At 50.2% G+C, this 14,425-nt stretch overlaps 1 protein-coding gene across 2 annotated transcripts in view; it reads left to right on the forward strand.

Annotated features, from left to right (window-relative positions):
• The window catches only part of LOC132383726 (sorting nexin-15-like), a 237,046-nt gene that overhangs the window by 123,891 nt on the left and 98,730 nt on the right, over window positions 1–14,425 (forward strand). For both annotated transcript variants that reach the window (XM_059954919.1, XM_059954918.1), the window contains one exon: window positions 1,697–1,821. In XM_059954919.1, the coding sequence (XP_059810902.1) occupies window positions 1,697–1,821 (125 nt within the window). The remainder of the gene's footprint in view (window positions 1–1,696; window positions 1,822–14,425) is intronic.

Here is a 14,425-nt window from a genome sequence, read left to right on the forward strand (position 1 = left end):
AACATGTAGACACCATAAAACAGCGTGTGGATACCCTACAATAACATGTAGACACCATAAAACAGCGTGTGGATACCCTAAAACAACATGTAGACACCATAAAACAGCGTGTGGATACCCTAAAACAACGTAGACACCATAAAACAGCGTGTGGATACCCTAAAACAACATGTAGACACCATAAAACAGCGTGTGGATACCCTAAAACAACATGTAGACACCATAAAACAGCGTGTGGATACCCTAAAACAACATGTAGACACCATAAAACAGCGTGTGGATACCCTAAAACAACATGTAGACACCATAAAACAGCGTGTGGATACCCTACAATAACATGTAGACACCATAAAACAGCGTGTGGATACCCTACAATAACATGTAGACACCATAAAACAGCGTGTGGATACCCTACAATAACATGTAGACACCATAAAACAGCGTGTGGATACCCTAAAACAACATGTAGACACCATAAAACAGCGTGTGGATACCCTACAATAACATGTAGACACCATAAAACAGCGTGTGGATACCCTAAAACAACATGTAGACACCATAAAACAGCGTGTGGATACCCTAAAACAACATGTAGACACCATAAAACAGCGTGTGGATACCCTAAAACAACATGTAGACACCATAAAACAGCGTGTGGATACACTAAAACAACATGTAGACACCATAAAACAGCGTGTGGATACCCTAAAACAACATGTAGACACCATAAAACAGCGTGTGGATACCCTAAAACAACATGTAGACACCATAAAACAGCGTGTGGATACCCTAAAACAACATGTAGACACCATAAAACAGCGTGTGGATACCCTAAAACAACATGTAGACACCATAAAACAGCGTGTGGATACCCTAAAACAACATGTAGGCACCATAAAACAGCGTGTGGATACCCTACAATAACATGTAGACACCATAAAACAATGTTTGGATACCATTCAACAATGTGTAGACACCATACAACATGTAGACAGAATTCAACATGTAGATTCCATAAAAAGATGTAGACAGCAGACAATGTATAGACACTATTCAACAGCATGTAGACACCATATAACAAAATGTAGACACCACAAAATAATAAGTAGAACCATACAGGAATGTGTAGACACCAAACAACAACATGTAGACAACATACAACGTGTAGACACCATTCAACAACGTGTAGACACCATACAGCAACGTGTAGACACCATACAGCAACGTGTAGACACCATACAGGAACGTGTAGACACCTTAAAACAACATGTAGACAACATACAACAGCGTGTAGACACCAAAAAACAACATGTAGACACAACGTGTAGATAACATAGAATGAGTGGACACCATACACCATGCAGACAACCCACAACGTGTAGACAGCATTCAGCAACATGTAAACACCATACAGCAACGTGTAGGTGATATATGACAAGCAATATCAGGGAGAGGGCAGGAGAATGGGGTTGAGAGGGGAAATCAATCAGCCGTCACAGAGTGCTGGAACAGACCCGATGGACTGCTTGGCCTGATTCTTCTCCAATACCTTACGGTGTTGTGGCTGATAGGAGTTCCCAGCTCGACGATGGAACTGGCGTTTCCCGCTGCTGGGGGCTGGGGGCAGCAGGTGCTGCTCTGGGAGGGGTCGCCCCTGGGTGAACAAACGACGGTTAACAGGTGTTTTCCTTTTAAGGTGAGCCAAGTGCAGAGAGGCAAGATGCTATTAAAAAGAGGGTGGCTGAGTATCTGAACCACGCAGAGGCCATCTTCACTGTACACCTCGAGGACATGGTAGCGAAAGATGCCACGCCTCCTTCGGTAAGTGTGACCCGGGCATTCTCGCAACCTGGGGAATGTGTGATGGGACAGTACGGAGGGAGCTTCAGTCCCTGAACGCCTTATCCAGGAGAGGGAAAATGGAGGGCTATGTAGGAAGGAGGGGTTAGATTGACCTCAAGAGTTTGGAATGGGTCCTTCCAGCCCCTCGAAACACGCCTCCCAGCAGCTCCTGGCTTAACCCTCGCCTCATCACAGGACAATTTTCAATGGCCCACCAACTGCTGCGTCTTTGGATGGTGGGAAGAAACCCACACTTTCCTCAAGGGAGGACGTGCAAGTGACTTTGGAATTGAACTCTGAACTCTGAAACCCTGAGCTGCCGCCTATCCGCTACGCTACCGTGACGCCTGAGGTTGCAAGGTCATGGGTTGAAAGGTCGGCACAACATGGTGGGCTAAAGGGCCCACACTGTAGTGTTCTACTACCAGGCAGTCAGCCTGGGCAGAACCTTCGGCCTCCGGCCTGCGTGTCCTGCCCACGACAAGGCTACCAGGAAGCCCTCCCACTGGCCTGCACCTTCTGTGCTGGGTGACCAGATGTGAAGAGGCTGAGGTTAAAGTGTAACCAGAGGGCAAGGCGCAGCCCACTCTGAATAGCAAATGGCGGCAGCAGCCATGCCTGTGACACTTGGTCTCTTCCTGCCCACAGACTTCCTTTTGACTCTCACTGCCAGTGCTCAAGTCTCCGCCCTCCCCCCTGTTCAGCCCGACCAACCGGACCCGAAAACATCGACTGACCACGTGGGTGGCGTGACACGGTAGCGTGGCCCCGGGCCGTCGGAGTCCGGAGTCCTCACGCAGGGTCCCCTGAAGGGTAACCTGCGGGCTGAGCCAGTGGTGAGGAAGACGAGTACGATGTGAGCATTCAATTCGAGAGGGCGAGGATGTAATTCCCTCCATCTTCCACCTGCCCATTTCTGACACGTCCCTTCCCTTTCTTGCTCTCACTGTCCCTGTCTCCGGAGACAGCTTATCCACTGATGGCTGTTATAAGCCAGCGGACTCTCACAGCTCCCCGGACCGCCCTGCGACTTGTAAAAACGTCTCTGCCGCATTTGCTCTCAGGATGAGGCTTTTCTATTCCAGAATGAAGGAGATGCCCTCCTTTTTCAAAGGAAGGGGCTTCTCTTCCCCCTCCATCAATGCTGCCCTCATCTACATCTCTTCCGTTTCACAGACGCCTGCTCTTACTCCATCCTCCTGCCACCCTGCCACTCTTATAACCATATAACAATCACAGCACGGAAACAGGCCATCTCGGCCCTCCTAGTCCGTGCCGAACCCTTAATCTCACCTAGTCCCACCTACCCGCACTCAGCCCATAACCCTCCACTCCTTTCCTGTCCATATACCTATCCAATTTTACCTTAAATGACACAACTGAACTGGCCTCTACTACTTCTACAGGAAGCTCATTCCACACAGCTATCACTCTCTGAGTAAAGAAATACCCCCTCGTGTTTCCCTTAAACTTCTGCCCCCTAACTCTCAAATCATGTCCTCTCGTTTGAATCTCCCCTACTCTCAATGGAAACAGCCTATTCACGTCAACTCTATCTATCCCTCTCAAAATTTTAAATACCTCGATCAAATCCCCCCTCAACCTTCTACGCTCCAATGAATAGAGACCTAACTTGTTCAACCTTTCTCTGTAACTTAAGTGCTGAAACCCAGGTAACATCCTAGTAAATCGTCTCTGCACTCTCTCTAATTTATTGATATCTTTCCTATAATTCGATAACCAGAACTGTACACAATATTCCAAATTTGGCCTTACCAATGCCTTGTACAATTTTAACATTACATCCCAACTTCTGTACTCAATGCTTTGATTTATAAAGGCCAGCGTTCCAAAAGCCTTCTTCACCACCCTATCTACATGAGACTCCACCTTCAGGGAACTATGCACTGTTATTCCTAGATCTCTCTGTTCCTCTGCATTCCTCAATGCCCTACCATTTACCCTGTATGTTCTATTTGGATTATTCCTGCCAAAATGTAGAACCTCACACTTCTCAGCATTAAACTCCATCTGCAAACATTCAGCCCATTCTTCTAACCGACATAAATCTCCCTGCAAGCTTTGAAAACCCACCTCATTGTCCACAACACCTCCTACCTTAGTATCATCGGCATACTTACTAATCCAATTTACCACCCCATCATCCAGATCATTTATGTATATTACAAACAACATTGGGCCCAAAACAGATCCCTGAGGCACCCCGCTAGTCACCGGCCTCCATCCCGATAAACAATTATCCACCACTACTCTCTGGCATCTCCCATCTAGCCACTGTTGAATCCATTTTATTACTCCAGCATTAATACCTAACGACTGGACCTTCTTAACTAACCTTCCATGTGGAAGGTTGTCCTCATCTACACGCCTGTGTCCATCACGTAATTCGCCAAAGCTTCCACCACCTCCAACTGGATCCCACCAACAAACACATCTTCTCCCTTCTCCCCCCCCCCACCGCCACTTTCTGCTTTGTGACTCCTTCACCCGTTCGTCCCTCCTCACTGATCTCCCTCCTGGCGGCTCACTGCCCCGGGTGAGATGACACTTCACCTTTGAACCTGTTGGGGTCATCTGCTGTAACCGGTGCTTCCGGTGTGGCCTCCTGTGTGTCGGTGAGACCGATGCAGATGGCTTCACGAGCGCCTATGCTCCATCTGCGGGATCTCCCAGAGGCCACCCATTTCAATTCCACTTCCCATTCCCACACCAATATGTCCACCTATGGCCTCCTCCACTGTGGATATAAGACCGTAAGTTATGGGAGCAGAAGTAGGCCGTTCGGCCCATCGAGTCCACTCCGCCATTCTATCCTGGTCTGGTCCAGTCATCCCCACTCCCCTGCCTTCACTCTATACCCTTTGATGCCCTGGGTAACCAAGAACTTATCTATCTCTGCCTTAAATGCACCCAGTGACTTGGCCTCCATAGCCACTCATGGCTTACGTTGGAGGATCAACACCTTAGATTCTGTTTGGGCAGCCTCCAATCTGATGGCATGAACATCGATTTCTCAAACTTCCAGTAATACCTCCGCACCCCCACCCCCTTCATCATTTCCCATCCCCTCTTCCCTCCCCAGTGTTATCTCCTTGGCTGCCGTCGCCCCCCTCTGATGCTCACCCCACTTTCCTCCCGCGGCCTTCTATCTCCTTCACCAATCAGTGGGGGAGTCTAGGACCAGAGGACACAGATAGAGTGGATGTGGAGAGGATGTTTCCTGTAGTGGGGGAGTCCAGGACCAGAGGACACAGATAGAGTGGATGTGGAGAGGATGTTTCCTATAGTGGGGGAGTCTAGGACCAGAGGACACAGATAGAGTAGATGTGGAGAGGATGTTTCCTATAGTGGGGGAGTCCAGGACCAGAGGACACAGATAGAGTGGATGTGGAGAGGATGTTTCCTATTGTGGGGGAGTCTAGGACCAGAGGACACAGATAGAGTGGATGTGGAGAGGATGTTTCCTATAGTGGGGGAGTCTAGGACCAGAGGACACAGATAGAGTGGATGTGGAGAGGATGTTTCCTATAGTGGGGGACTCTAGGACCAGAGGACACAGATAGAGTGGATGTGGAGAGGATGTTTCCTGTAGTGGGGGAGTCTAGGACCAGAGGACACAGATAGAGTGGATGTGGGGAGGATGTTTCCTATAGTGGGGAGTCTGGGACCAGAGGACACAGATAGAGTGGATGTGGAGAGGATGTTTCCTATAGTGGGGGAGTCTAGGACCAGAGGACACAGATAGAGTGGATGTGGGGAGGATGTTTCCTATAGTGGGGGAGTCTAGGACCAGAGGACACAGATAGAGTGGATGTGGGGAGGATGTTTCCTATAGTGGGGAGTCTGGGACCAGAGGACACAGATAGAGTGGATGTGGAGAGGATGTTTCCTATAGTGGGGGTCTAGGACCAGAGGACACAGATAGAGTGGATGTGGAGAGGATGTTTCCTATAGTGGGGGAGTCTCGGACCAGAGGACACAGATAGAGTGGATGTGGAGAGGATGTTTCCTATAGTGGGGGAGTCTAGGACCAGAGGACACAGATAGAGTGGATGAGGGGAGGATGTTTCCTATAGTGGGGGAGTCTAGGAGCAGAGGACACAGATAGAGTGGATGTGGAGAGGATGTTTCCTATAGTGGGGGAGTCTAGGACCAGGGGACACAGATAGAGTGGATGTGGAGAGGATTGTTCCTATAGTGGGGGTGTCTAGGACCAGAGGACACAGATAGAGTGGATGTGGAGAGGATGATTCCTGTAGTGGGGGAGTCTCGGACCAGAGGACACAGATAGAGTGGATGTGTAGAGGATGTTTCCTATAGTGGGGGAGTCTAGGACCAGAGGACACAGATAGAGTGGATGTGGGGAGGATGTTTCCTATAGTGGGGAGTCTAGGACCAGAGGATACAGATAGAGTGGACGTGGAGAGGATGTTTACTATGGTGGAGGAGTCTAGGACCAGAGGACACAGATAGAGTGGATGTGGAGAGGATGTTTCCTATAGTGGGGGAGTCTAGGACCAGGGGACACAGATAGAGTGGATGTGGAGAGGATGTTTCCTATAGTGGGGGTGTCTAGGACCAGAGGACACAGATAGAGTGGATGTGGAGAGGATGTTTCCTACAGTGGGGGAGTCTAGGACCAGAGGACACAGATAGAGTGGATGTGGAGAGGATGTTTCCTATACTGGGGGTGTCTAGGACCAGAGGACACAGATAGAGTGGATGTGGAGAGGATGTTTCCTACAGTGGGGGAGTCTAGGACCAGAGGACACAGATAGAGTGGATGTGGAGAGGATGTTTCCTGTAGTGGGGGAATCTAGGACCAGAGGACACAGATAGAGTGGATGTGGAGAGGATGTTTCCTATAGTGAGGGAGTCTAGGACCAGAGGACACAGATAGAGTGGATGTGGAGAGAATGTTTCCTATAGTGGGGGAGTCTAGGACCAGAGGACACAGATAGAGTGGATGTGGTGAGGATGTTTACTATAGTGGAGGAGTCTAGGACCAGAGGACACAGATAGAGTGGATGTGGAGAGGATGTTTCCTATAGTGGGGGAGTCTAGGACCAGGGGACACAGATAGAGAGGATGTGGAGAGGATGTTTCCTATAGTGGGGGTGTCTAGGACCAGAGGACACAGATAGAGTGGATGTGGAGAGGATGTTTCCTACAGTGGGGGAGTCTAGGACCAGAGGACACAGATAGAGTGGATGTGGAGAGGATGTTTCCTATAGTGGGGGAGTCTAGGACCAGAGGACACAGATAGAGTGGATGTGGAGAGGATGTTTACTATAGTGGAGGAGTCTAGGACCAGAGGACACAGATAGAGTGGATGTGGAGAGGATGTTTCCTATAGTGGGGGAGTCTAGGACCAGAGGACACAGATAGAGTGGATGTGGAGAGGATTGTTCCTATAGTGGGGGTGTCTAGGACCAGAGGACACAGATAGAGTGGATCTGGAGAGGATGTTTCCTATACTGGGGGGAGTCTGGGACCAGAGGACACAGATATAGTGGATGTGGAGAGGATGTTTCCTATAGTGGGGGGAGTCTGGGACCAGAGGACACAGATAGAGTGGATGTGGAGAGGATGTTTCCTATACTGGGGGGAGTCTGGGACCAGAGGACACAGATAGAGTGGATGTGGAGAGGATGTTTCCTATAGTGGGGGAGTCTGGGACCAGAGGACACAGATATAGTGGATGTGGAGAGGATGTTTCCTATAGTGGGGGACTCTAGGACCAGAGGACACAGATAGAGTGGATGTGGAGAGGATGTTTCCTGTAGTGGGGGAGTCCAGGACCAGAGGACACAGATAGACTGGATGTGGGGAGGATGTTTCCTATAGTGGGGAGTCTGGGACCAGAGGACACAGATAGAGTGGATGTGGAGAGGATGTTTCCTATAGTGGGGGAGTCTAGGACCAGAGGACACAGATAGAGTGGATGTGGGGAGGATGTTTCCTATAGTGGGGGAGTCTAGGACCAGAGGACACAGATAGAGTGGATGTGGGGAGGATGTTTCCTATAGTGGGGAGTCTGGGACCAGAGGACACAGATAGAGTGGATGTGGAGAGGATGTTTCCTATAGTGGAGGTCTAGGACCAGAGGACACAGATAGAGTGGATATGGAGAGGATGTTTCCTATAGTGGGGGAGTCTCGGACCAGAGGACACAGATAGAGTGGATGTGGAGAGGATGTTTCCTATAGTGGGGGAGTCTAGGACCAGAGGACACAGATAGAGTGGATGAGGGGAGGATGTTTCCTATAGTGGGGGAGTCTAGGAGCAGAGGACACAGATAGAGTGGATGTGGAGAGGATGTTTCCTATAGTGGGGGAGTCTAGGACCAGGGGACACAGATAGAGTGGATGTGGAGAGGATTGTTCCTATAGTGGGGGTGTAGGACCAGAGGACACAGATAGAGTGGATGTGGAGAGGATGATTCCTGTAGTGGGGGAGTCTCGGACCAGAGGACACAGATAGAGTGGATGTGTAGAGGATGTTTCCTATAGTGGGGGAGTCTAGGACCAGAGGACACAGATAGAGTGGATGTGGGGAGGATGTTTCCTATAGTGGGGGAGTCTAGGACCAGAGGACACGGATAGAGTGGATGTGGGGAGAATGTTTCCTATAGTGGGGAGTCTAGGACCAGAGGATACAGATAGAGTGGACGTGGAGAGGATTTTTACTATGGTGGAGGAGTCTAGGACCAGAGGACACAGATAGAGTGGATGTGGAGAGGATGTTTCCTATAGTGGGGGAGTCTAGGACCAGGGGACACAGATAGAGTGGATGTGGAGAGGATGTTTCCTATAGTGGGGGTGTCTAGGACCAGACGACACAGATAGAGTGGATGTGGAGAGGATGTTTCCTACAGTGGGGGAGTCTAGGACCAGAGGACACAGATAGAGTGGATGTGGAGAGGATGTTTCCTATACTGGGGGTGTCTAGGACCAGAGGACACAGATAGAGTGGATGTGGAGAGGATGTTTCCTACAGTGGGGGAGTCTAGGACCAGAGGACACAGATAGAGTGGATGTGGAGAGGATGTTTCCTGTAGTGGGGGAATCTAGGACCAGAGGACACAGATAGAGTGGATGTGGAGAGGATGTTTCCTATAGTGAGGGAGTCTAGGACCAGAGGACACAGATAGAGTTGATGTGGAGAGAATGTTTCCTATAGTGGGGGAGTCTAGGACCAGAGGACACAGATAGAGTGGATGTGGTGAGGATGTTTACTATAGTGGAGGAGTCTAGGACCAGAGGACACAGATAGAGTGGATGTGGAGAGGATGTTTCCTATAGTGGGGGAGTCTAGGACCAGGGGACACAGATAGAGAGGATGTGGAGAGGATGATTCCTATAGTGGGGGTGTCTAGGACCAGAGGACACAGATAGAGTGGATGTGGAGAGGATGTTTCCTACAGTGGGGGAGTCTAGGACCAGAGGACACAGATAGAGTGGATGTGGAGAGGATGTTTCCTATAGTGGGGGAGTCTAGGACCAGAGGACACAGATAGAGTGGATGTGGAGAGGATGTTTACTATAGTGGAGGAGTCTAGGACCAGAGGACACAGATAGAGTGGATGTGGAGAGGATGTTTCCTATAGTGGGGGAGTCTAGGACCAGAGGACACAGATAGAGTGGATGTGGAGAGGATTGTTCCTATAGTGGGGGTGTCTAGGACCAGAGGACACAGATAGAGTGGATGTGGAGAGGATGTTTCCTATACTGGGGGGAGTCTGGGACCAGAGGACACAGATATAGTGGATGTGGAGAGGATGTTTCCTATAGTGGGGGGAGTCTGGGACCAGAGGACACAGATAGAGTGGATGTGGAGAGGATGTTTCCTATACTGGGGGGAGTCTGGGACCAGAGGACACAGATAGAGTGGATGTGGAGAGGATGTTTCCTATACTGGGGGTGTCTAGGACCAGAGGACACAGATAGAGTGGATGTGGAGAGGATGTTTCCTACAGTGGGGGAGTCTAGGACCAGAGGACACAGATAGAGTGGATGTGGGGAGGATGTTTCCTATAGTGGGGAGTCTGGGACCAGAGGACACAGATAGAGTGGATGTGGAGAGGATGTTTCCTATAGTGGGGGAGTCTAGGACCAGAGGACACAGATAGAGTGGATGTGGGGAGGATGTTTCCTATAGTGGGGGAGTCTAGGACCAGAGGACACGGATAGAGTGGATGTGGAGAGGATGTTTCCTGTAGTGGGGGAGTCCAGGACCAGAGGACACAGATAGACTGGATGTGGGGAGGATGTTTCCTATAGTGGGGAGTCTGGGACCAGAGGACACAGATAGAGTGGATGTGGAGAGGATGTTTCCTATAGTGGGGGAGTCTAGGACCAGAGGACACAGATAGAGTGGATGTGGGGAGGATGTTTCCTATAGTGGGGGAGTCTAGGACCAGAGGACACAGATAGAGTGGATGTGGGGAGGATGTTTCCTATAGTGGGGAGTCTGGGACCAGAGGACACAGATAGAGTGGATGTGGAGAGGATGTTTCCTATAGTGGAGGTCTAGGACCAGAGGACACAGATAGAGTGGATATGGAGAGGATGTTTCCTATAGTGGGGGAGTCTCGGACCAGAGGACACAGATAGAGTGGATGTGGAGAGGATGTTTCCTATAGTGGGGGAGTCTAGGACCAGAGGACACAGATAGAGTGGATGAGGGGAGGATGTTTCCTATAGTGGGGGAGTCTAGGAGCAGAGGACACAGATAGAGTGGATGTGGAGAGGATGTTTCCTATAGTGGGGGAGTCTAGGACCAGGGGACACAGATAGAGTGGATGTGGAGAGGATTGTTCCTATAGTGGGGGTGTCTAGGACCAGAGGACACAGATAGAGTGGATGTGGGGAGGATGTTTCCTATAGTGGGGGAGTCTAGGACCAGAGGACACGGATAGAGTGGATGTGGGGAGAATGTTTCCTATAGTGGGGAGTCTAGGACCAGAGGATACAGATAGAGTGGACGTGGAGAGGATTTTTACTATGGTGGAGGAGTCTAGGACCAGAGGACACAGATAGAGTGGATGTGGAGAGGATGTTTCCTATAGTGGGGGAGTCTAGGACCAGGGGACACAGATAGAGTGGATGTGGAGAGGATGTTTCCTATAGTGGGGGTGTCTAGGACCAGAGGACACAGATAGAGTGGATGTGGAGAGGATGTTTCCTACAGTGGGGGAGTCTAGGACCAGAGGACACAGATAGAGTGGATGTGGAGAGGATGTTTCCTATACTGGGGGTGTCTAGGACCAGAGGACACAGATAGAGTGGATGTGGAGAGGATGTTTCCTACAGTGGGGGAGTCTAGGACCAGAGGACACAGATAGAGTGGATGTGGAGAGGATGTTTCCTGTAGTGGGGGAATCTAGGACCAGAGGACACAGATAGAGTGGATGTGGAGAGGATGTTTCCTATAGTGAGGGAGTCTAGGACCAGAGGACACAGATAGAGTGGATGTGGAGAGAATGTTTCCTATAGTGGGGGAGTCTAGGACCAGAGGACACAGATAGAGTGGATGTGGTGAGGATGTTTACTATAGTGGAGGAGTCTAGGACCAGAGGACACAGATAGAGTGGATGTGGAGAGGATGTTTCCTATAGTGGGGGAGTCTAGGACCAGGGGACACAGATAGAGAGGATGTGGAGAGGATGATTCCTATAGTGGGGGTGTCTAGGACCAGAGGACACAGATAGAGTGGATGTGGAGAGGATGTTTCCTACAGTGGGGGAGTCTAGGACCAGAGGACACAGATAGAGTGGATGTGGAGAGGATGTTTCCTATAGTGGGGGAGTCTAGGACCAGAGGACACAGATAGAGTGGATGTGGAGAGGATGTTTACTATAGTGGAGGAGTCTAGGACCAGAGGACACAGATAGAGTGGATGTGGAGAGGATGTTTCCTATACTGGGGGAGTCTAGGACCAGAGGACACAGATAGAGTGGATGTGGAGAGGATTGTTCCTATAGTGGGGGTGTCTAGGACCAGAGGACACAGATAGAGTGGATGTGGAGAGGATGTTTCCTATACTGGGGGGAGACTGGGACCAGAGGACACAGATATAGTGGATGTGGAGAGGATGTTTCCTATAGTGGGGGGAGTCTGGGACCAGAGGACACAGATAGAGTGGATGTGGAGAGGATGTTTCCTATACTGGGGGGAGTCTGGGACCAGAGGACACAGATAGAGTGGATGTGGAGAGGATGTTTCCTATACTGGGGGTGTCTAGGACCAGAGGACACAGATAGAGTGGATGTGGAGAGGATGTTTCCTACAGTGGGGGAGTCTAGGACCAGAGGACACAGATAGAGTGGATGTGGGGAGGATGTTTCCTATAGTGGGGAGTCTGGGACCAGAGGACACAGATAGAGTGGATGTGGAGAGGATGTTTCCTATAGTGGGGGAGTCTAGGACCAGAGGACACAGATAGAGTGGATGTGGGGAGGATGTTTCCTATAGTGGGGGAGTCTAGGACCAGAGGACACGGATAGAGTGGATGTGGAGAGGATGTTTCCTATAGTGGGGGAGTCTCGGACCAGAGGACACAGATAGAGTGGATGTGGAGAGGATGATTCCTGTAGTGGGGGAGTCTCGGACCAGAGGACACAGATAGAGTGGATGTGTAGAGGATGTTTCCTATAGTGGGGGAGTCTAGGACCAGAGGACACAGATAGAGTGGATGTGGGGAGGATGTTTCCTATAGTGGGGGAGTCTAGGACCAGAGGACACTGATAGAGTGGATGTGGAGAGAATGTTTCCTATAGTGGGGAGTCTAGGACCAGAGGATACAGATAGAGTGGACGTGGAGAGGATGTTTACTATAGTGGAGGAGTCTAGGACCAGAGGACACAGATAGAGTGGATGTGGAGAGGATGTTTCCTATAGTGGGGGAGTCTAGGACCAGGGGACACAGATAGAGTGGATGTGGAGAGGATGTTTCCTATAGTGGGGGTGTCTAGGACCAGAGGACACAGATAGAGTGGATGTGGAGAGGATGTTTCCTATAGTGGGGGTGTCTAGGACCAGAGGACACCGATAGAGTGGATGTGGAGAGGATGTTTCCTATAGTGGGGGAGTCTAGGACCAGAGGACACAGATAGAGTGGATGTGGAGAGGATGTTTCCTACAGTGGGGGAGTCTAGGACCACAGATAGAGTGGATGTGGAGAGGATGTTTCCTATAGTGGGGGAGTCCAGGACCAGAGGACACAGATAGAGTGGATGTGGAGAGGATGTTTACTATAGTGGAGGAGTCTAGGACCAGAGGACACAGATAGAGTGGATGTGGAGAGGATGTTTCCTTCAGTGGAGGAGTCTAGGACCAGAGGACACAGATAGAGTGGATGTGGAGAGGATGTTTCCTATAGTGGGGGAGTCTAGGACCAGAGGACACAGATAGAGTGGATGTGGAGAGGATGTTTACTATAGTGGAGGAGTCTAGGACCAGAGGACACAGATAGAGTGGATGTAGAGAGGATGTTTCCTATAGTGGGGGAGTCTAGGACCAGAGGACACAGATAGAGTGGATGTGGAGAGGATGTTTCCTACAGAGGGGGAGTCTAGGACCACAGATAGAGTGGATGTGGAGAGGATGTTTCCTTCAGTGGAGGAGTCTAGGACCAGAGGACACAGATAGAGTGGATGTGGAGAGGATGTTTCCTATAGTGGGGGAGTCTAGGACCAGAGGACACAGATAGAGTGGATGTGGAGAGGATGTTTCCTACAGTGGGGGAGTCTAGGACCACAGATAGAGTGGATGTGGAGAGGATGTTTCCTATAGTGGGGGAGTCCAGGACCAGAGGACACAGATAGAGTGGATGTGGAGAGGATGTTTACTATAGTGGAGGAGTCTAGGACCAGAGGACACAGATAGAGTGGATGTGGAGAGGATGTTTCCTTCAGTGGAGGAGTCTAGGACCAGAGGACACAGATAGAGTGGATGTGGAGAGGATGTTTCCTATAGTGGGGGAGTCTAGGACCAGAGGACACAGATAGAGTGGATGTGGAGAGGATGTTTACTATAGTGGAGGAGTCTAGGACCAGAGGACACAGATAGAGTGGATGTAGAGAGGATGTTTCCTATAGTGGGGGAGTCTAGGACCAGAGGACACAGATAGAGTGGATGTGGAGAGGATGTTTCCTACAGAGGGGGAGTCTAGGACCACAGATAGAGTGGATGTGGAGAGGATGTTTCCTTCAGTGGAGGAGTCTAGGACCAGAGGACACAGATAGAGTGGATGTGGAGAGGATGTTTCCTATAGTGGAGGAGTCTAGGACCAGAGGACACAGATAGAGTGGATGTGGAGAGGATGTTTCCTTCAGTGGAGGAGTCTAGGACCAGAGGACACAGATAGAGTGGATGTGGAGAGGATGTTTCCTATACTGGGGGGAGTCTGGGACCAGAGGACACAGATAGAGTGGATGTGGAGAGGATGTTTCCTATACTGGGGGGAGTCTGGGACCAGAGGACACAGATAGAGTGGATGTGGAGAGGATGTTTCCTACAGTGGGGGAGTCTAGGACCAGAGGACACAGATAGAGTGGATG

The sequence above is a fragment of the Hypanus sabinus genome, chromosome 31 (assembly GCF_030144855.1).
Source record: "Hypanus sabinus isolate sHypSab1 chromosome 31, sHypSab1.hap1, whole genome shotgun sequence".
Classification (NCBI taxonomy): Eukaryota; Metazoa; Chordata; class Chondrichthyes; order Myliobatiformes; family Dasyatidae; genus Hypanus; species Hypanus sabinus.